General features: G+C 61.5%; 3 protein-coding genes across 8 annotated transcripts; 2 read left to right on the plus strand and 1 right to left on the minus strand.

The window, feature by feature from the left end:
• Window positions 1-689: 689 nt before the first annotated feature.
• PLBD2 (phospholipase B domain containing 2) lies at window positions 690-5,010 on the plus strand. Its single transcript, XM_066562103.1, has 12 exons — window positions 690-927; window positions 1,053-1,146; window positions 1,220-1,378; window positions 1,784-1,884; window positions 2,274-2,488; window positions 2,557-2,651; window positions 2,722-2,882; window positions 3,436-3,531; window positions 3,820-3,891; window positions 3,991-4,143; window positions 4,259-4,421; window positions 4,527-5,010. The coding sequence occupies exons 1-12, from the start codon at window positions 701-703 to the stop codon at window positions 4,692-4,694; spliced, it is 1,704 nt and encodes a 567-aa protein (XP_066418200.1). The 5' UTR covers window positions 690-700; the 3' UTR covers window positions 4,695-5,010.
• Window positions 5,011-6,538: 1,528 nt separating this feature from the next.
• Window positions 6,539-10,723, plus strand: SDSL (serine dehydratase like). Of its 2 annotated transcripts, none has more exons than XM_066562286.1 (9): window positions 6,539-6,627; window positions 7,040-7,386; window positions 7,588-7,782; window positions 7,881-7,920; window positions 8,013-8,152; window positions 8,378-8,466; window positions 8,655-8,882; window positions 8,964-9,088; window positions 9,517-10,723. In XM_066562286.1, the coding sequence occupies exons 3-9, from the start codon at window positions 7,606-7,608 to the stop codon at window positions 9,708-9,710; spliced, it is 993 nt and encodes a 330-aa protein (XP_066418383.1). In that variant the 5' UTR covers window positions 6,539-6,627; window positions 7,040-7,386; window positions 7,588-7,605; the 3' UTR covers window positions 9,711-10,723. The 2 variants fall into 2 exon arrangements, with proteins under 2 accessions (XP_066418383.1, XP_066418384.1); XM_066562287.1 differs by having other exon boundaries at window positions 6,604-6,627; window positions 7,217-7,386.
• A 1,965-nt stretch (window positions 10,724-12,688) lies between these two features.
• LHX5 (LIM homeobox 5) lies at window positions 12,689-20,447 on the minus strand. Of its 5 annotated transcripts, none has more exons than XM_066562281.1 (6): window positions 19,623-20,447; window positions 17,708-17,931; window positions 17,044-17,229; window positions 16,334-16,611; window positions 15,119-15,284; window positions 12,689-14,170 (listed from the first exon to the last, which is right to left on the minus strand). In XM_066562281.1, the coding sequence occupies exons 1-6, from the start codon at window positions 19,793-19,795 to the stop codon at window positions 13,803-13,805; spliced, it is 1,395 nt and encodes a 464-aa protein (XP_066418378.1). In that variant the 5' UTR covers window positions 19,796-20,447; the 3' UTR covers window positions 12,689-13,802. The 5 variants fall into 5 exon arrangements, with proteins under 5 accessions (XP_066418378.1, XP_066418380.1, XP_066418379.1 ...); XM_066562283.1 differs by having other exon boundaries at window positions 16,334-16,596; window positions 17,044-17,097; window positions 19,623-20,446; XM_066562282.1 differs by having other exon boundaries at window positions 17,044-17,097; window positions 19,623-20,444.
• Between the last annotated feature and the right edge of the window lie 26 nt (window positions 20,448-20,473).

Genomic DNA, 20,473 nt, shown 5'->3' on the forward strand with positions numbered 1-20,473 from the left:
ATTTCCCAACCTGGCCCGTTTCCCCCCAGCGCTGCATTCTGCCCTTCCCCCGGAGAGAGGCGAAGGGAATTGCGCAAGGCCGGGGCCGCCGCTGCCCTGGGGCCCGAGGGAAGCAGCAGCGCCCCGTGTGTTCCCCCCACCCCGAGCATGGGGACACGCCGGGCTGTGACAGCTCACACCAGGGGTCCACGCGTGTCCCCCGAAGGCGGGGAGGAGGAACCTGCGCCCATCTCCTGAGGGCGTGGGGCTGGGAGAGGCGGGAAGGGAGCGGGGTTATGAGCGTGGGGCCGGGACCGTGGGTATGAGCGTGGGGCCGTAGGTGGCATGGGGGGACAGGGGCGTTCTGGGGGGGTCTCAGGGGTCCCCACGCTTTGGAGCGGTTGGGGGCGTGGCCTAGCAAGAAGCCGTCCCCGTCCCCAGTCCCCGCCCTGTGTGAGATGTTTATGCAGGATAGATCTGTGGGGGCGTGGCCAGTGCACTGCCCCGCCCCCAAATCGGGCCATCCCATTGATACCCGGCAGTGCCGATGGGGGCGTGGCCACACTGACGCTCCGGCCCCAATCCAGCCCCGCCCCACTAATACAACGGCGCGCAGAGGGGCGTGATCACCATGAAGCCCCGCCCCATCCCCACCCATTCACACGCGCCCGTGCTGATGGGGCGTGGTCCCTCCCTAGCCCCGCCCCTCGGCGTCCCCGCCATGGCGGCCCCGCGGGCGCTGCTGGTGGCTTCGCTCCTGTCTCCGCTGCTGTCCCCTCTGCTGTCCCCGCTCCTCTCCGCCGTCCCGGCCGCCGCAGCCCCGTCCCCGGTGCCCCGCAATGTCTCCGTGCTGCTGGAGCCGGGCTCCGAGCGGCTGCGCGTCCTCCCCGGCCGCCACCCCGCTGCCGTCGCCTGGGCCAGCCTCGATGACCGCATCCCTCACGTCGGGTATGACCCGGGCCGGACCGGACGGGACGGGGCCGCTCAGGGATGAGGTGGCGGCAGGGAGCCGTGGTGGGTGGGGCGCCCCGTCCCAGCCGTGTCCGTGACCCCCCGTGCCCGTGTCCCCACAGCTGGGCCTTCCTGGAGGTGGCCACCAACGCCTCGTACAATGACAGCCTGCAGGCCTACGCTGCCGGGCTCGCCGAGGCTGCCGTCACCGAGCAGGTAAGGGGGACCCGTCCAGGAATGCGTGCCCTGGTGGCTGTCCCCAGCGGTGACGCGCGGCCCTGTCCCCCAGCTGATGTACATGCACTGGATGAACACCATGGTGGGATACTGCGGCCCCTTCAAGTACGAGAGCGAGTACTGCCAGAAGCTGCGCAGCTACCTGGAGGCCAACCTGGCCTGGATGGAGGAGCAGATGGAGAAAGGGCGCAACACTGAGTACTGGCACCAGGTGAGGATGGGGAACCCCCACCAGGGGAGCCCCCTGGGTCCTCCTGGGCCTTTAACCCAGAGCACAGCACAGGGCAGCGAGCTGTCCTGGCCCAGCTCCAGGTGGGATGACAGGGATGTGGTCATGCTCCTTCCTGGGGTGAGTAGAGGTGACTCGTGACTTTCTCCTCGCCAGAGCCTCGCATGCTGCAGTTGGGGTGCACAGGACATGGCTTTGTCACCCTCGGTTGTGGGTGCTGAGTCATGACCTTGCTGACAGTGACACTTCCCCCCTGTGCCTCTGCAGCAGCACTGAGACCCAGCTGATGTGCTCTGTCCCCTGGGGGAATGAGGGAGCCTGTCCCCCAAAAGCTCTCAGCCTGCCTCCTCGCAGGAGCCAAGTGCCAGCTCTGTCCCCTGTCCCCAGGTGCGCCTGGCCCTGCTGCAGCTGAAGGGGCTGGAGGACAGCTACAATGGGCGCCTGGACTTCCCCAGGGGCAAGATCACCCTGGCACCCTTTGGCTTCCTGTAAGCTCCTTCTCAGAGCTGGGAGAGAGTGGGGGAGGGTTGTCCTGGGGTTTGGAGCGCTGTGGGGACAATTCCTGCATGTCCATGAGCAGCCAGTTCTACTCCCAGTCCACCTTTTCTGGGCATTTGGGGCAGGTTGGAGCTAAGGCAGGTTGTTCTCTTCCCCACCCCGTGGGCTAGGTGGTGGGTTCCCCCTGCAGCCCCTGCCTCAGTTTCCCCACTGCTGTGCTCCCCCTTTCCTCCATGCTCATGCCTCCAGGGTGCTGCCAGCGCAAGTGCCTGCCCTGGGGTGTGGTGGATATGGACAGACAGACAGAGAGCTCTGAGCCAGCTCAGCTCCAGGCCTGCGGCACCCCTCACCTGACATCTTTTGCCTTGCTTCTCCCCAGGCTGCTGCAGCTGGGGGGGGACCTGGAGGACCTGGAGTCTGCCCTGAACCGCTCCTCCCCTCAGCGTGTGCTGGGCTCGGGCTCCTGCTCGGCCCTGGTGAAGCTGCTGCCGGGCCAGCGGGACCTGCTGGTGGCCCACGACACCTGGAGCTCCTACCAGGCCATGCTGCGTGTGGTCAAGAAGTACACGCTGCCCTTCCGCACCTCGGCCGGCGGTGCGTGGGCTGGGCTGGGGGGGCTGCGCCTCACACCCCCCCTCTGATGCTCTGCATCCCCCCTGCAGGCAAGTCCCAGATCCCTGGGAACGTCCAGGTGTTCTCCTCCTACCCCGGCACCATCTTCTCCATGGATGACTTCTACATCCTCAGCAGCGGGTTGGTGAGTGGGTCTGGTCCTCGGGCACCTCCCCTCGGCCCTGCTGCCCTCCCCATCGCTCCCTGCCCTGCAGGTCACGCTGGAAACCACCATTGGCAACAACAACCCGGCCCTGTGGAAGTACCTGGAGCCCCGGGGCAGCGTCCTGGAGTGGCTGAGGAACATCGTGGCCAACAGGCTGGCCCGCAGCGGGCCCGAGTGGGCCGCGGTATTCCAGCGCTTCAACAGTGGCACGTGAGTGGGCTGGGAATGGAGCCTGGAGGGATGCTGGTGCCTTGGGAAGGCTGATCTACAACAGGGTTAAAAAATAAAGTAGGGATTTATTAAAAGCCTCAATGGATCCACGTTGGGCAGCACAAGAGCCCAGCCAGGGCTGCACCCAAAATGAACCAAAATGGTCCTAAAATGCACGACCAGGCACGGGGTCTCTCACTTTGATCAGTTCTGCTCCATTTGCACATTGGAGTTAATTGTCCACTTATAGCTTTAGGTTATGAAGTCCCATCCTTCTTGTTTTTCTGTCTTCATTCTGCCATTGTTTATGCTCTTGGGCCTGAGATTTGGATCATTTGTCCTTGGTCTCTAGATAGAGAAGGAATTGTTTTGTCTCCCTACTCTATGAAGAGAGTTCACCATCCCCTGATATGAAGGTCAGAACTACACACTAAAGCAGCACAGAATCTGAAACATAGAAAAGCTAAAACTTAAGGCATCAGTGGGATGGGATGGGATGGGATGGAGGGTGCCCAGGCTGCCAGAGGGATGCATTCCTTGCTCTCCATGCCAGGTACAACAACCAGTGGATGGTGGTGGACTACAATGCCTTCACACCGGGCAGAGCGAGCCCAGCGCCAGGCGTGCTGACAGTGCTGGAGCAGATCCCGTGAGTGGCTCCGTTCCTCCCTCAGCCCCTGCTGTCTCCTCTCCATCCCTGTGGGTTTGGGAAAACCCTGGGGGTGGTGCCCGCCCAGCCCAATGGGTGGTCACAGGGCAATAGGGCTGTCTGTGGCTAAAGGCTCTGGGGGTGCTGGTACTGAGGTGATGGGTGCCCAGCACCTCTGGCTGGGATGAGGACCCCCAGTGTGTGTTCCCCCCACCCCAGCATGCCCCCCACTATCCCCAGTGACTTTTCCCCCCTCTGCTCTGACCAGTGCTCTTCCTCCCAGCACAGGGGCCTGGTGGTGGTGGCTGACCAGACAAAGCTGCTGTACCAGCAGGGTTACTGGGCCAGCTACAACGTGCCGTGAGTGCCATCCCTCCCCAAGGCCTGCCCTGGAAAGAGGGGCAGCAGTGCCCACCTTGCACCCCCTTGGTGCCAGCTTGCTGGGTTCCCCCTCCCCAGGTACTTTGAGCAGATCTTCAACACCAGTGGGAACCTGGAGCTGGTGAGGAAATATGGTGACTGGTTCACCTATGACAAGAACCCTCGTGCCCAGATCTTCCGCCGGAACCAGACACAGGTCCATGACCTGGACTCCATGATCCACCTGATGCGGTGTGTGCCGGGCACCCCACACCCGGAATTCCCTGAGGAACTTCCCCCAAGGGATTTTCTGTCATCTGTGGGCTTTTCCTACATCTTTACTGGGCTCTGTCCCCTCCCTCTGCAGGTCCAACAACTACCTGCAGGACCCCCTGTCGCGGTGCAGGGGCTGTGACCCCCCCCAGAACGCCGAGAACGCCATCTCTGCGCGCTCCGACCTCAACCCTGCCAATGGCACTTACCCCTTCCCCGCCCTGCGCCAGCGCTGCCACGGCGGCATCGACATGAAGGTGTGCCAGCCAGGCAGCCCTGCTCTCCCCACAGGGGCTCCTTGTGGGGCTGTGCAGCCTGTGCCCAGCGCTGACTCGCTGCCCTGCTCCGTGTCCCCACTGCAGGTCACCTCCTCGGGCATGGTGCCCACCTTCGGGCTGGTGGCAGTCAGCGGCCCCGCCTGGGATGACGTGCCACCCTTCCGCTGGAGCACGTCCCCCTGCAGCTCCCTGCTTCACATGGGCCACCCCGACCTCTGGACCTTCCCCCCAGTCAAGGTCCACTGGGACTGAGCAGGCGCTGGTCCGGTCTGTCCATCTGTCCTGTGGGGGATCCCTCTGGGGGTGTGGGGGGTCTCAGCTCTGTGTAACAGGGTCCCCCCCCCCTGTTCTTTCTGCCTCTGGGGGTCCTGGCTGTGCTGCACAAGCCCAGCGTGTCCCCTCCCTGCTGTGGGGCTCTCCAGGCTCTTCCCTGGGTGCTGATGCCTGGTTTGGGGGGGCTCTTCCTGGAAAAGGGGCATCCTGGGAGGCTGGGGCTCGCCCTCAGCGCAGACAGGAGGGCAGTGAGCTGGTTTGGCTGTGGTAAATAATAAAGTGCTCTGTGCTGGTGGCTGTGCTTTGCTCTCTGCTGAGGTTCTCTGGTGGCTTTGTTAGGGCTGGGCTCCCTCAGGGGTCGCCGTTAACAGGGTGATCTACTGCTCTGCTGGTGGGAGAGCCTGTGCCCAGTGAGGCTTTTGGGGTGCAGGCTGTGCAGGGCTCTCTGCTGTGGGATGGGGGAGCCCCACTCTCAGCCCCCAGGAGTGGGAGACCATCCTCATCACGCCTTTTGTCTTCCTTTCCTCTGGCACCTGTGTGCCCCGTCCCCAAAAGCCACGGTGCAAAATCCTCTTAGGCAGCTCCCTTGATCCGCTCTGGCTCGTTAGGAATAACGAGGTCATTACTGGGGGATTAATGAGCTGTGCCTCGGCAGAGCTTTGAAGGCACCGGGTTCCCACCGGGGCTGGGGGCCCCTGGGGGCTGCAGGGGGGTGGGAGGGAGCAGCTCTGGGCTGTTGGGGTGCTGGCACCCCAAAAACTGGGGTGGGTGCCCTGGGAAAGGCAGGGTGTCTGTACCCTGCTGTGCTGGGACAGATTGCAGGTAAGCCTGTGTCCCCATGGTGGGGGGACTGCTTTTGGGCTCTCTGTGCCTCAGTTTCCCCAGACAGATCGCCATCTGGGAGGTGAGCAGCAAGGAGGAACAGGGCATGCTGGAAATGCCACAGTGTTGCTGATTCCCTTTTTTTTTTTTTTTTTTTTTTTTTTTGTTGTTGTTGTTTCCTTAAACATGGAAAAACAAACAAAAAGTTGTTAAATACCATCCCAGCTGCTGCCACAGTGTCAGCCAGGGACGCTGGCCAAGGGAAGTGACCAGGTGGCAGCCTGGCATGCCTTCCTCATGGCAGGGATGGAGCCAAAGGGGAGCAGAACAGGCACAGGGAGGTGGCTCTGGGGTGCAAGAGGACCCTGGAGCACCCCAGGGCTGAGCTGGAATGTGGTGTCCTCCCAAGGGGGTGTCCAGCCTCACCCCTGTGAGCTGGGACAGGCTTCTCACACCCCTCCCCAGCTCCTGCTGCTGTCCCACCCTCATGGAAGTGGCTGCAGTCTCTGCCTACTGTGAGGTGGGGGGGTCACTCCAAAGGTCCCCAGAGGGACTGGAGCTGTGTCCCCCTGATGGCCCCATTCAGGAAATCCTCCTCATTGCCCTCCTTTCCAGGCCCTTGTGTCCCAAAAGCAGCGTGGCCCTGCAGAGGGGCAGTGCTGTGCTCTGTGCTGCTCTTGGGAGCCCAGGGATGTTTTGTTGGTCCCGAAGATCAGCTCTATGAGGAGCAGGACAGACCCAGAACTCTGTCCCTGCTCTCTGCCTGCCAGCAGGGCTGCTCTGGGGGGGTTTGCAGCCCACTTTGGGTCAGGGCACTAAAATCCCATATTGTGTTTTCACTGCTGTGTGCAGAGCTGGGCACACTGTGGGGTTCCCAGTGCTCCCTGTTTGGCCCGTGTTGGTCCCAGTGCAGTGTCCCCCCCTCAGGACTCCTTGTGCCCTTGGCTTCCAGGCTGCTCCAGCTTGGCCAGAGCAACAGAGGAGCCTCCTGCGGCTGCGGGGCTGCGGGCCAGGGCTGGCCCTTCCTCCAGATCCCACCCTCCTCCTCCTCCCTGCCTGCTGTGCACAGAACCAGCCCCTCAGAGCAGAGGTAGGACTTTTACCCTGGGCTGTCACCAGGGCTGGGTGACAAGGAGGGGTCCCAGAGGAAGGGAGGGGGCTCTGCCTGCTTTGCCTGGGGGCTGCTGGGCCTTGGGTCTGGGCCAGCCCCTCCCTAAGGGATCTTTGTCCTCGGGGTGCCTGGCATGGCCAGCTGGAGCAGAGGGGCTCATCCCGGGGGTCTGCCCCAGCTGGAGGGGCTGAGCCCCCTGGGATGGGAGCCTTGGAGAGGATTGAAGGGCTGCCATGGGGTGGGGGCTTGGCAGGGTGAGCAGAGGGGTGTGATGGCTCTTTTGGAGGCAATGAGAGGTGTTTTGGCTGGGAGTTTGGGGTGTGCAGGCTGCTCTGGCTACACCAGGGCAAAAATCCTAAAATCCGCTGGTATGTGTTTTTGTCTGAACCAGATAATACCCACTGCAAACCCTTGAGAGCCCCCAAACTCATTTTGTGAGCTGCCTTTCCTCTTCCCCCATCTCCTGGGAGCCCACATCCCGTTTCCCGGGCATGTGAGAGCTGGCAGGGCCACATGTGTTTGTCCCCGCGGGTCACCGGCAGCGCTGCAGGCTGCAAAACCCGCGCAGGGCTGAGCAAACAGCGAGCAGCCGGGGCAATGTCCGAGCCCTGCCCTCTGCATGACTGAGCACGGCGACCTGGGGACACCGGCACGGCCCCTCGGACGTCACCTGTGCCTCTGTGTGCCGCAGGCTCGGCGGCGGGGGAGGACAAGCAGGGACATCCCACGGGACAGCAGGTAACCCCAGCCTGGGGACAGGCCAGGCTGTGCACCTGGGGACACCGCGAGGATGCAGGAGGGGCTGGCACAGCCTGTCCTGGGATCCTCCAGGGAGAGCTGCTGCATCCTAGACATGGGAGGGGACACTGGGGACAGCCCCGTCCTCATCCGGGAGTACCCTGGGGAGCAGCTGGTGACTGCACCGCCTCTCCCGGGCAGAACATTCCTTGTCAGGCCATGGCAGCCCAGCCAGTCGGGGGGCAGAAGCCCCAGAAGCCCTTCCACGTCGTTACACCCGTCCTGGAGAGCCTGTCCCTCTCCAAGGCCGTGGGAACCAAGGTCTTCATGAAGATGGAGAACGTCCAGCCCTCGGGATCCTTCAAGATCCGGGGCATCGGGCACCTGTGCCAGGATGTGAGTGCGGGCATGGGGTGTGCGGGGGGTGCTCCTGCCCTCGCGGGGGGCACAGTGGGGGCACACAGCCGTCCCCTCGCCTCTTTCTCTCCTTTCAGGCTGCCAGGAAGGGCTGCCGGCGCTTCGTCTGCTCCTCAGGTAACTCCACCCCGAGCCGGGGGGATGCTCCTGAGCAATATGGGGATGTGCGGGGGGGTCGAGCCGTGGCTGAGCCCCCTCCCATTGGGCAGGAGGGAACGCGGGGCTGGCAGCAGCGTTCGCGGCCCGGGAGCTGGCCCTGCCCATCACCGTGGTGGTGCCCAGCAGCAGCGGCCCCACCCCCGTGCGCAAACTGCAGGAACTGGGGGCCACCGTCGAGGTCTACGGCAAGGTACCCCCAAAAATGGGGTCTGGGGGGGTCCAGAGAAGGCTGAGCCTTGGTGCTTGGCAAACCCCATCCTGAAATGTCCCCTCCTGCATCCCCAGCATCACAGCAGGGTCAACCCTGGGAGCCCTCACCCGTTCTGGTGTCCCCCAGCCCTGCAGGGACACGGGACCCACTCGGGGTTCTGAGGGCTCTGTGCAGCCCTGCTGAGCCCCCCCTTGCCCCCACCAGGTGTGGGATGATGCCAACAGCAGAGCCCAGGAGCTGGCTAAGACAGAGGGCTGGGTCATCATCCCCCCCTTCGACCACCCCTTGGTGTGGTGAGTGCTGGCAGGGCTCAGCTCGTGCCCCCTGTCCCCATCTCCGGGACCCAGGGGAGCCCCCGGGCTGCATCCCCAGCTCCTGTCCCCATCCCCGGGGAGCCCCTGGGCTGCATCCCCAGCTCCTGTCCCCTGTCCCCATCCCCGGGGAGCCCCCAGGCTGCATCCTCCCGTCCCTCCCCCTGCAGGGAGGGTCACGCCAGCCTGGTCCGGGAGCTGAAGGACTCTCTGGAGGCCAAACCAGGGGCCATCGTGGTGGCGGTGGGTGGCGGGGGGCTGCTGGCCGGGGTGGTGGCCGGCCTGCAGCAGGTGGGCTGGCAGGATGTCCCCATCGTCGCCGCCGAGACGCTGGGCGCTCACAGCTTCCACGAGGCGCTCAAAGCCGGCCGGCTCGTCACCCTGCCCGACATCACCAGGTGAGCAGCCGGGCGTGCGGGGAGCTGGCAGGGCTCGCCGCGGTGTCCTCGCCCTGACCGCCTTGTCCCCTGCTGTCCCAGCGTGGCCACCTGCCTGGGAGCCAAGACGGTGGCGGCGCGGGCGCTGCAGTGTGCCCGGGAGTGCCAGGTGATCTCGCAGGTGGTGCAGGACGAGGAGGCCGTGCGGGCTGTGCAGCAGTTCCTGGGTGAGCGGGGTGACAGGGACAGCGCCGGGGTCAGGGTGACAGGGACACTGCCGGACCCTGGGGACTCTGGGGTCAGGGTGACAGGGACACTGCTGGACCCTGGGGGTGCCGGGGTCGGGGTGACAGGGACACCACTGGACTCTGGGGTCAGCGTGACAGGGACACGGCCGGGCTCTGGGTTTGCTGGGGTCGGGGTGACAGGGACACCACTGGGCTCTGGGGACTCTGGGGTCAGGGTGACAGGGACACTGCTAGGGTCAAGGTGACAGGGACACCACTGGACCCTGGAGTCAGCGTGACAGGGACACTGCTGGGCTCTGGGGGCACTGGGGTCAGGGTGACAGGGACACCGCCGGGTGCCGGGGCCGCCGGGTGCCGGGCGAGCTGTCGCTCGGTGGGTGCCGCACGTCCCCTCTCTGTCCCCGCAGATGACGAGCGGGTGCTGGTGGAGGCGGCGTGCGGGGCACCCCTGGCCGTGCTGTACTCGGGGCGGCTGCAGCGGCTGCAGAGCGAGGGGCGGCTGCCGAGCCCGCTGCGCTCCGTGCTGCTCGTGGTGTGCGGCGGCAGCAGCATCCACACGGCCCAGCTGCGGGCCCTCCAGAGCCAGCTGGGGCTGCAGTGACACCGGGCACGCCTGTGGCAGAGCCCGCCCGGCAGCTCTGCTCGCTTTCCTTCACAAAGAACCGGAATAAAGGCTGGGGATGGGGGGCTCCTCTCGCAGCTTTTTGCAGCACACAGCGCCCATGCAGGGATGGGGAAACTGAGGCACGGGGGTAGAAGTGCAGGCTCAGGGTGGTGCCTGTGCTGAGGGGGGACTGGGACCCCCACACATTCCATTTTTCCCCTGGGACGTGCCAGGTATTCTCCTCTGCCCCTTCTCCTCCCTCCCCGTGCTCCTCCCCAGGCTGCTCGAGCTGCATCTCCCCACCTCAATTAGCAAACGCTCCCTCTCTGACTAATTACTTTGCTACTGTCTTTATGCATTATTATTGTAATGATTATTAATTATTACAATCCTCTCCCGTTCCTGCCACGTTGGCTGTGGCCAGACGAGAACAGAGCTCTTGTTATGGTGATTAATCCACGGGAATCCCCGGCCGGGTTTAACGCCTGCGGGCTCCGAGGTGCTCTGACATGTGGAGGGGATATACCCCATCCTAGACCCCCTAAGATCCCTTTTCCCCCCATCCCACTCTTTTTTCCGTTCTCTCTTTCCCCCGGGCTTTCCTGCTCTCTCTGTAGCGCTGGGTTTGCTTTTAGCCCTTTGCTGTGGCGCCTCCTGGGGTTCTTTTTGTGTCCTCCCAACATTTCTCCCCTCTCCTTCCTCCCATTCCGGGTGATGCAGGGTTTTGCTCCTGCTGGCTCTCCCCAGGCCCTCGATTCCCTGCTGAGCCTGTGCCCTGTGGGTTGGACAGGGAGAGAAGCATTTTGCCAGCCCCAAACCCCTCTCATCCTCCTCCCCTTTGGAGCCGGCGGGTGTCAGCCCCAGGAGCAGCTCACCCACATCTCCCCACAAATCCTGACCTGAAGCCCCTCCCTGCCCTCAGCCCCTTGCCCTGTACCTCCCACCGCTCGGGCCACCTTCCCAGGTGCTTCGTGGAGGCCAAACCCCCATAAATCACAGCTCTGCCACTCCACCGTGAGCAATACCTTATGTAAAAAGGTGTTTCCAGGGAGCACCGAAGGCTGGAGAATCCTATTACGAGGCACACTATTAATTATAAGGAGTCAGCCCAACCTACTCTGGCTATTTTTTATCCCAGGTCCAAAACCTGATTACTTTCCACCTTCTGCAGACCTTCCCCTTTCCCAAAAAAAAAAAAAAAAAGGCAAGAAGGTCAGGAAAAGAAAAGAAAAACACAACAAAACTGAATAGCTTTAAAAAGGAATTTATTCCCGTGATTCTGCTCGGGGTGGGGTCAGGGCAGCCAGGAGCTCCCCATGGTGATTCCTCAGCACAGAAGGGTCATTGCTGGGGGTGGCCCGGGCAGACTGGGGGGTTTGGGGTGACCTAGAGGGAGCTTTTCCCCTCCTTGCCTTCCCCTGGCCTTTGGGTGCCAGCTGGGGGCTGTGGATGTGCCTGGCAGGGATGTCAGGTGTAGGGTGGCTGGAACACCCCTGAGCTGTGGTCGCTCTGCAGCTGGAGACAGGCAGGAATCCTGGGTGCTGCTGCCTTCCTGGCACCTCCAGGGTGATGGGGAGCCCGGGCTGGGCTCCCGCACCCGGCTCGGAGCTGCAGAGCTCCTCTGTGCCAGGGGATTATTCCTTGGGATCTTCCCTGCTTTGATGGCTGCTCCTGCTCAATCCCATCCTCCTGGGAGGTGGCAGCTTGGAGCATCATCCCCAACCCCTCCTGCAGCCTCTTCTGTCCAGGTATCACAGATGAGGTGTCTCAACAGCCCTCAGCTTTGTGCCTTGAATTTTGAATTAATAATAATAATAATAATAATAATAATAATAATAATAATAATAATAATAATAATAATAATAATAGCAACCAGTGTTCACCCTGTGATTGACCATTTTTTACTCCCCAAAATGATGCTGTGAGTGGGTTATTTACCAACACATCACCCTGCCCTTATGAAAATTCCCCATTGCCTGCTAACACCGACAGCCTGGGAGCGCTGGAGCAGCCAGCTGTGCTCCTGCCTCAGTTTCCCCGTTTGGGAAAAGGGGAGAAGGTGTTTTTCTTGGGGATGGGGGTGAGGGAACCTCAGTGTCTGTGCTGGCCCCAGCTCCTGTCTGAGGGCTGACTCGGGGCTCAGTGTGGCTCCTTGGCCACCCCGTTATTATAATGCCAGTAATGGTATGGGAAGGATAAATTCCAGCACTTGGCTGAACAGAGAAAATATGCAGAGCTGTGGCTGGCTTTCCATAAATCATTGCTGCTCCCTGCTACAACCGAGCCAGGACTTAAAATTCAGGTCAGGAGAGAGGGACTCTGGTAAGCCAGCAAGGGAAGGTAATTTATTCTGTTTATATCGTTTTACTGCAAGACAAGGAGCGGGGGGGACGGGGAGGGGGATGTGGCGGGGAGGGTGAAAAACTCTGCCATGATTTTGCATTTTAAATATTAGTTCAGAGCTGCAGCCTGCCTGGGACTTTTTATTTTTATATCTCAAAGGATAGAAAGCAGGAGAGAAGGGGAGTGAGCTGGGGTGCTGGGGAGGAGACCCCCTCCAGGGAAAATGGGGCAAAATCTGCGGCTGGCACTGCTGAACCCCAGCTTGGGGTGTCCCCCGGGGCTGCTCTGCCAGCGGGGCTCAGGTGCCCCTGGGCTGCCCTGGGAGGGTCTTGGGTGCTCCCCAGGAGAAAGAAATTGTGCATTGTGCTGTCTGCTGTGGGGAAGGGGCTGAGCTGGGTAATGTGCCCCTTCCCAGTGCCAGGGAGCTGTGGGACTGGGGGAAACTGGGGGGAACTGGGGAGGGGTGGGGGCTGCAGCAGCAGCATCACCTTGTGCAGGTGCACATCTCTCACCCAGGGCAGCGCTGGGAGCTGGGCTGGGGGACGGTGGGGGAGCCCGGCCAGCGTTCCTCACGGGCTTGTGTTAAAACAAATCAAAATAAAGTAAAATGAAAGGGACCAGGTGACCGAACAGTAGGTAACTAAAAGGTTTTTTATTCACATTGAACAACAAGAGCCATTCACACTAACAGCCTCCGCAAGAGGCAGCGGGGACAGGAAACCCACGACGCTTTCAGAAAACAACTTTATTTTTCTTTCCTTTTCCATTCTCCTTCCTTTTATTCCCCCCCCCCCTCTCTCTATGCTCTCACCCCCCCTCCCCGGTGCCATCCCCTCCCTGCCTTCAAAATAGAAAAAATTCGGAGCCTCCGATGACTAAAGTACAATAAATAATCAGTAAACACAAAAACATACTTTATTTGTTTCTCCTTTATACAAAATAAAGAAACTAGAAGCAAAAACTATAATACATCCTTAAATTGGTGGAGCCTCTGGGAATCGTTGGGGTGGGACTCGGCGTCGAGGCTCGGGTGAAATTTCTGCTGCTGTGGTTTGGGTTGGTTTAGTTCGGGGGTTTATTTTTATTGTTTGTTTGGGGTTTTATTTTGTTGTTGTTGTTGTGTTGGTTTTTTTTTTTTTTCCTGTTTCTGCCTCTTTCTGGCGTCTGTTCCACCACGTGGGAGCCCAATCTCAGCCAGTCACTGGGGCCTGGCCCCGCTCAGCCCCCTCCTCCCCACCGCCAAAATCCGGCTCCAAACCCACCTTCTCCTCGGGGGTCAAACGGGAACAATAAAAACGAGGCCAGGGAGGGGCCACGGGGGGGGTTATTCCTGCTATTCCCCATTCCCCCCCTTCCTGTGGCAGGGGATAATTAAAAAGGACGCTAATTAGCAGGGGGCAGCCCTGCCGCAGCCCCTCCCCCGGTGCGGGACCCGTGTCCAGGCGAGTTCAGCTTTGGTCCGAGAGGCGCTGGGCCCGACTCCCGCGGGGTCTGCAGGGCTGGGCACCCTTCACTGCCCCCCAGAAAGCGTCGGGGGGAAGGTGCCGGGAGGGGGGAGGTAGCGGGGTGGCCCCAAGCTCCCGGGGGTGCGGGGATGGGGAGGACGGGCGGAGATGCCGGGAATGCGTTCGGGGGGGCTCCAGCGGCCCCTGCTGCGGGGCGAGGAGGGGGACACGCGTGGGCTGGGGGGACCAGGGGGGGTTTTTCTCCCCCCTGCACACACGCACACGCGTGCCCGGGCCGGGCCTACCACACCGCCGCCTCGCTGAGCTCCGGGTTGGGGTGCGAGAGAGCCCCGCTGTAGCCGCTATTGCTGGACATGGAGAAGGGCGGGCTGGGCCCCCCGCTGAAGACCTCCCCCGGAATGGGGTGCAGCGAGCCCGTCATGCCCGGCTCGGGGCTGGGGGTGTCGGGGTGCGAGATCATATCCGTGTACCTTTGGTTTTCTGAGGAGTGGTGTCCGCTTAGGGGAGGCTCCAAGGGTCCCAGGGGTGTGGAGCCGGGTCCTGAGTTCTGAAGGTAGCTGGAGTCGGCCGGGGACTGGGCTTGGGAGGGCGGCCCGTGGGGGAAAAAGTCATAGTTGCCTCCCGGCCCGTAGTAGTCACCTTGGTAATCTGTGGGAAGAGGGGAAAATGGATGGATTTAGTCTCCTGAAATCCCTCTGCGCCCCAAACCCTTGCTGTCCCCTCCGAAACGCTCTGCTGGCTCCCAAAGGGGGACCCCAAGGGCGGGTGGGATTTAAATCCAACCTGAGAGGAATGAACCCATCCTGAGAGCTGCACTGCCCATCACCCTCTCTTTGCCCAGCCTGGAGTGAGGGAGGGCAGCGAATTCGGGCTGGGAGAGGTGAGGGGGCCGGGAAAATGGGCTCAGTTAAGTGCTTAATTAATGGGAGAAAAAAAAAAAAAGGCATGCATATATATATGCATATATATTTATATATGTGTATATAAAAGGAGAATGGGGAAAATATAGATATAAAAAGAACGGGCAAAAATGAATATAAAACGGGAAAAATGTATATAATGGGAAAATATATATGTACATTGGGGAAATTATATATAGCAGGAAAAATACATTAAATATATATATATATATATATATATATAATGTGGAATTAATATATGTGTTTAAGCAGCTTGGAAGTGATCTAGGAACTAACTGCAGGGCAACAAGGGGTGCCTGGAAAGCCGCTGGTCAGATGGGAGGCTTTGAAAAGGCAGCTTTAGGGGGGGCTGTGCGGGGAGCAGGGGGAGAGGGGAGGCTCTGCGGGGCCGCCCCGCTGCGCCCATCCCGCCCCGCCGGGACAGCGGGGCCGGCCCGCACTGACCCTCCATATGCTGCGGGCCCGCGAGGTAATTGCAACAAATGCGGCCTGAAAGGGGGACAAAAGCCCCGCAGCTGGGGCTTTGTTCGCGGGAGAGGGGCCCCGCAATGCCGGGGGGTGCGTGGAGCCGGCTGCGCGTGTGCTGCGGGCACGCGTGTGAAACGGGGACACCCGCGGGGAACGGGATGAGAGGAACAAAGGACACGAGGGCGACAGGGCAGGGACAGTCCCTCACCTCCGTAGTAGGTGTAGGGCGTGGAGCCGAGCATCTCGGACTCGTCGAGGCGGCCGCCGAGGGGCCGCATCCTGCGGGGGCTGCGGAAGAACGCGTGCCGGCGGGCGCCCAGCGCGCTCAGCTGCTTCATCCGCCGCTCCTTCGACCGACGGTTCTGGAACCACACCTGTGGCCGGGCTGCTGTCAGTGCCCGCCGCGGATGGGCGAGCAGGGACCCCTCTGGGTCACCGACATCCCATCCCTGGGGAAATCTTGCACCCACACGGGGTTTTCCAATACCTGTTTGTTTTTTGGTTTTGTTTTTTTTTTACCAATACCGACCCCCTTTCCTGCTGCTGCTCAAAAAGTACATGGGGACACCGCACCCCACAAATATCCCGGTTATTTAAAACCCTGCTCCTCCTTCCCGCAGCTGCACACCCTCAACCTCTCTGCCCCTGCAGATGGAAAATGCAGGAGGGGGAAATTTCCCCTATGGTTAGGGGAAAGAAGGGAGGAAACGTGGGAAGGAAAAAAGGGGATCTGGATCATGGCAGGAGCGGGCAGAAAGCGGAGAGCAGGGGGATGAGCACCTGCGGCAGCAGGCAGGGATTCAGAACAGCCGGCGGTGAGGGTGGGAATAAAAGGGAAAGGGGAGATGTGGCCGCCTCTCCACGGGCATTGCTTCTCCGAAAGCTCACGCCTCAGCAGCCTGGTGGGGCGCCTGGATTATTGTCTCACTCCCCCAGGGATGGGGCAGCTCAGGGGGACGAGCACAGCGCGCTCCTGCGGGACTCTGCCAGGAGCCGGGAACCGCAGCTCCGCTACCGGCAAAGCCGGAGAGTCCTCCCCTATTAATGCCTCTATTAAAGCCCATTAATCCCTACATTTCCGCAGGGATTTTCTTCACGGGGGCAGCGCGGTGAGGAAGTGCCGGCTGCCTGCAGAGCGCGATGGATGCAAGGCTGGAGCATCCATCTCCCGGCACGCCGGGATCCTGCTCGGCCCCGCGCAAAACCTCGCGTGTTGGGAATGAAACGCCTCGTGTTTCATCCCTTCCCACGGCTGGGGGATCCCCGCTCACCCACGAGAGCGTGGGGGGGCCGCAGGGCTGGGCTTGAGGTGGCGCTGGAAGGGGACAAATGGGGTTGGCCCGTCCCCACTGTCACAGTCTGGGACACCCCCGTGCTCCCCCCCGGGACCCCCTGTGCCCCCCCGGCGGTCTGTCTGTCCTACCTGGATCACTCTCATGTTGAGGCCGGTCTCCTGGGCCAGCTGCTCCCGGATGTGGCGGGTGGGTTTGGGGGTGGCGGCGAAGGCGGCTTTGAGGGTCTCCAGCTGCTTGGCTTTAATGGTGGTGCGGGGCCCCCTCCGCTTGGTGCCCGAGTTCTGCTCCTCGTTCTCGTTGTTCGTGGTCTCCTTGTCCGAGGAGGTCGAGTTGTCCGTTTCCTTGGTGTCGTCCTGCATGGGGTCCTGGAGATCCGGGGACAAACTCCTGTCTGTACATGAGGACACTGTAAAGGAGACCCAGAGAGGAAAGGGGGGTGGATGACTTCGGGGAGACATTGACCCCCCTCTCCTCTGCCCCCCCCCGGCCCGCCTGCTTTCCCGGAGAGGGGTTGGGGGGTGCTGGAGAGCAGCAAGGGGTGCAGACGGCCTCTGCCCCCCTGGTTCCCCTAAAGCATCGCCCCCCAACACCACGAGGAGCTCCGGGCACCGCTCCAGCCCTGTGGAGGGAGCTGGGCAGGGGGTGACCCCCGTACCCGCGCTGCCCCCCGCGCTCCCTCTCTATCCCCGTGCCGGGAAAAACGCAGCCGGTCCCTGCCGGGGTTTGGGGAGCCCCCCGGTCGCTGCCTCGAGCCTGGCTCACCCCCCCGCCCCCAGGCACCGTGTTCCCCCCGGGGACCCTGCAGCCAGCACCCCCCCCAAGGCCAAGCTCTACTCGCCTCGCTCACAGCAGCGGCCCCACTGACTGGCGTGGCAGGATCCGGCCCCGGGTGCTGGACGGAGAGAGAGCCCACGGAAGGGGGTGAGCAGGGGCGCCCGGCATGGCTGGGACAGCAGGAGGGGGCCTGGCCCTGCTCTCCTGACGCAGAGACAGCTTCCAAGGAAGTCAAATGGGAGCTTTGCCTCTGGGTGAAAGGAGGCGAAGGATCAGGCCCGCGGCGCGGGGGGAGCGGCCGCACTCGCAGGGGGGCTCTGGGGAGTGAGGGGCTCCCGGGGCAGCCCTCGGGGGGATCGCGGCTCCCCCCGCCCCGCAGCCCCGCTGGATCAGGCTGGAGCGGGGAGCTCGCCCCACGCGTGTGCGCGTCCCACGGGGGGGGGCACAGAGGCTTCCACCCGTTTCCAAGCCTTTCACCCCCCATCGCTCCCTCCCCCGACGGGCTGCGGGGTGCAGCGCTCATCCCACAGATCCGAACCGGGAGGTACCGGCAGCTCGGGGCTTGTGCCCGGCGCTCTCGGCGCTGCCCGTCCTGCCGGGGCCGGGGCCGGTGCCAGGGATTGCCGGGGGGTCGGGCTGACCCCTCACCCCACAAATCCAAAGCTCCTGCCCGGCCCGGAGGAACCGGCGGCGGGAACGGAGCGGTGGGCGGGCTGAGCCGCTCGTACCTGAGTTGAGGCTGCCTTCCTTCAAACTGGGAGAGTTCAAATAATCCTCTTTGCAAACAAATTTGTTTTCGTCGATGATATAGAGTTCCTCGCCCGTGGAGAGCTGCTTGTTGCAGACCATGCAGGTGAAACAGTTCAGGTGAAACACTTTATTCCGGGCTTTCCGGACGAGGTCGCTGGGAGAGATCCCTTGGGAGCAGCCGGCGCATTTGGTACCAAACCTCCTGGGAAGGGGAGAAAAGCGAGAGCTGGAGCCCCGGCCAGGCTGGGCTGCGGCGGGGGCTGTGTGTGTGCTCTGTACCGACCCCCCCTCCTCAAGCCCCCCGCGGGAGCCCCGCTTCTCCAGCACGTCCCGATGGAAGATCTGGGGGAGCAGGCGAACCGCAGCTGTGGGGCAAGGATGAGGAGAGCCTTCATCCCCGCCAGCCCTGGGGCCGGGCTGCGGGCACAGCGCGAGGCTGGGGTGTCCCCACGCGCGGGGGACACGCACCAACATCCTCGGCCGGGTTTGGCCCCGAAGGGACGCGAGGGAGGGGAGAGGGGCCGGGGGTCCCCCCGCACTCGGTGGGGCAGGATTTGGGTTCAGCCGGGAGGGGAACGCGGGGCTCCGGCCTGAAAATCCCCGAAAATGGGGCTGAGCACGGCCGGAGAGACGGAGAAAGGAGCGGCGGGAGCGGGGATCAGAACAACGGCGGCGGAGGAGGGAGCTGCGCTCCCCAAAGCGTCCCATGGTCCCAAATCCCCCATCCACTCCCCAGCCCGTCCCGCTCTCCCGAGAGGGAATTTTTTCAGGTCGGGCAGAGTGCTTTGAAAATCTCCGGTTTTCCTTTGCTTCCCAGAGCGGGTCTGGATTCAGGTGTGGTTTTTTTTTTTTTTTTTTTTTTTTTTTTTTTTTTTTTCAGGAGATTTTTTAAAAATTAAAAACAAAGAAAAGAAAAAAATTTCCAGGGAATCCGAATCGACTGGGAAAAGTCTCCCAAGGGAAAAAAAAAAAAGGAAATAAAAAGAGACAAAACCAAACAACCAAAACCTGCCACAAACCCCACAAAACAAAACCCAAATCCCCACCAAAAAAAAAAAAAAAAGAAGCAACAAGAACAAAACATAAAACCCACGGCAAAATAAACAACTAAAAAATTCCAAGAAAGCCCCCCAAACCAACTGAACAAACAAAAAAGAAAACGATACAAAGAAAATGAAAAAAACAAACAAAAAATAAAATCAACCCCCAAAACAAACAAAAAACCCTCACAGAAACAAAAAATCTGCCTGCAGAACAGGGAGCAGGGGCTGTCCCCGAGGTCCCCGGGGGCTGCCAGGCCCTGGGGTGCCCACGCAGGGTCCCCCTTTTCCCCTTCGGGCCGCGGCACCAGCGGTGCCCGTGTCGCTGCTGGCCGTGACGTTGATGTAGTGCCAGCATTAGGAGCCATAAGTCACGGCCCCCCCTTGCCACACCGGCCCCTAATTCCCTCCCGGCCCTTATCGCGCTCATTAAGGGCGTTTAAGGTGCGGAGCCCCGGGGGGGGGGCGGGTTTGGGCACCGTTTCCAGCGGGGCCTGCGGTGCCGGGGGGGAGCCGGGGCTGCCAGGCCGGTGCTCGGTGTCACCGGGGCCCGGCGCCGCGGGACGGGCGGTGGCAGCGGCGGAGCGGGGCCGGGGCTGGCGGGGGAAGGTGCGGGGAGATGGGGAGGGGGGCACAGCCTCGCCGCCCCCAGCCCGGGCTGCAGCAGCGGCCGCCGGGTCCCCCCGGGGCTCCCCCGGGCCGGGGCTGCTTCCGACAGAGCAGGGAGGGACCGGAGGGGACCCCCCTGAGCTCCCCAAAACTCCGGGGGAAACCCCAGGGAGGCCGAGCGCGGTGAAGAGCTCCGCTCCCTCCGCTCCCTCCGCTCCCCGCTGGGGTGGGGGTGAGGACTCACCTGAAAAAGTCATTTTTGCAGTAGAGTTTCCCTTCCCTGGAGAAGCATTTCTCGGTGAGGTTGCACTTGCACTCGCAGCACTGGACGCATTTGATGTGCCATGCCCTGTCCAAGACGTTCAGTAGGAAGCGGTCCAAAATCGGCCTCTCGCAGCCCGCACAATGCACCATCATAACCTCCGCCGGGGGATGGAGACGCTCAAAAGGAGAAGCCAGCCCCGCGCCGGCACACGGCGGCGGCAAAAAAAGAAAAAAAACCCAAAAAACCAAACAAAAAAAATCCCCCCAAGACAAACAAACAAGCAAACAAACAAAAAAGCGGGGGAAAGGAATGGAAAGATAAAATAAAATAGGGAAATAAAAAAGGAAGGAAAAAAATGAAAATCAAATGAAAGGAAATGAAAAGAAATCAAATAAATTAAAAAGGAATAAAATAAAGGAGAATAAAAATAAAATAAAAATAAAAAACCCAAAGGAAAATAAAACCCGAACGAAGCAAAACAAAAATTAACAAAATATAGAAGCAGGAACAACAAAAAATTCAGGGGAGGGCAGCGGGGCGGCTGTCAAGTTCTTCCCCCTCTTCTCTCCGGAGCCTCGACGACGGCAGGGAAAAAACGATGCCCCCCCCAAGAATAATCCAAACCACCCCCGAGAAATAATAACAACAATAATACTAAAGAGCCCCCGAAATCGGCCTCCTCCGGTGCGTGCGGAGCGGCCCGGGAGGCGGCGGAGCGGCGGCCGCGCTGCTGGCGGGGTCTGCGGCAGCGGGCGCGGCGGGAGGGGTGCATGAACCCCCCCCTGCAGCCGGCAGCCCCGGTGCCTCGCTGTGCTCCGCCGCCGCCGCGC

Source organism: Molothrus aeneus, chromosome 18 (assembly GCF_037042795.1).
Source record: "Molothrus aeneus isolate 106 chromosome 18, BPBGC_Maene_1.0, whole genome shotgun sequence".
NCBI classification, from domain to species: domain Eukaryota; kingdom Metazoa; phylum Chordata; class Aves; order Passeriformes; family Icteridae; genus Molothrus; species Molothrus aeneus.

Coding starts and splice junctions, on each gene's coding strand:
- SDSL (XM_066562286.1), top strand. CDS start 7,606: ATGGCAGCCCAGCCAGTCGGGGGGCAGAAGCCCCAGAAGCCCTTCCAC. Junction 7,783..7,880: donor TCGGGCACCTGTGCCAGGAT/GTGAGTGCGGGC, acceptor CTCTCCTTTCAG/GCTGCCAGGAAGGGCTGCCG. Junction 9,089..9,516: donor GGCTGTGCAGCAGTTCCTGG/GTGAGCGGGGTG, acceptor CTGTCCCCGCAG/ATGACGAGCGGGTGCTGGTG.
- PLBD2 (XM_066562103.1), top strand. CDS start 701: ATGGCGGCCCCGCGGGCGCTGCTGGTGGCTTCGCTCCTGTCTCCGCTG. Junction 928..1,052: donor GACCGCATCCCTCACGTCGG/GTATGACCCGGG, acceptor GTGTCCCCACAG/CTGGGCCTTCCTGGAGGTGG. Junction 2,489..2,556: donor CTTCCGCACCTCGGCCGGCG/GTGCGTGGGCTG, acceptor TCCCCCCTGCAG/GCAAGTCCCAGATCCCTGGG.
- LHX5 (XM_066562281.1), bottom strand. CDS start 19,795: ATGATGGTGCATTGTGCGGGCTGCGAGAGGCCGATTTTGGACCGCTTC. Junction 17,932..19,622: donor TGCAAAAATGACTTTTTCAG/GTGAGTCCTCAC, acceptor TCCCCTTCCCAG/GAGGTTTGGTACCAAATGCG. Junction 14,171..15,118: donor GCCCTACACCTACTACGGAG/GTGAGGGACTGT, acceptor CTCTTCCCACAG/ATTACCAAGGTGACTACTAC.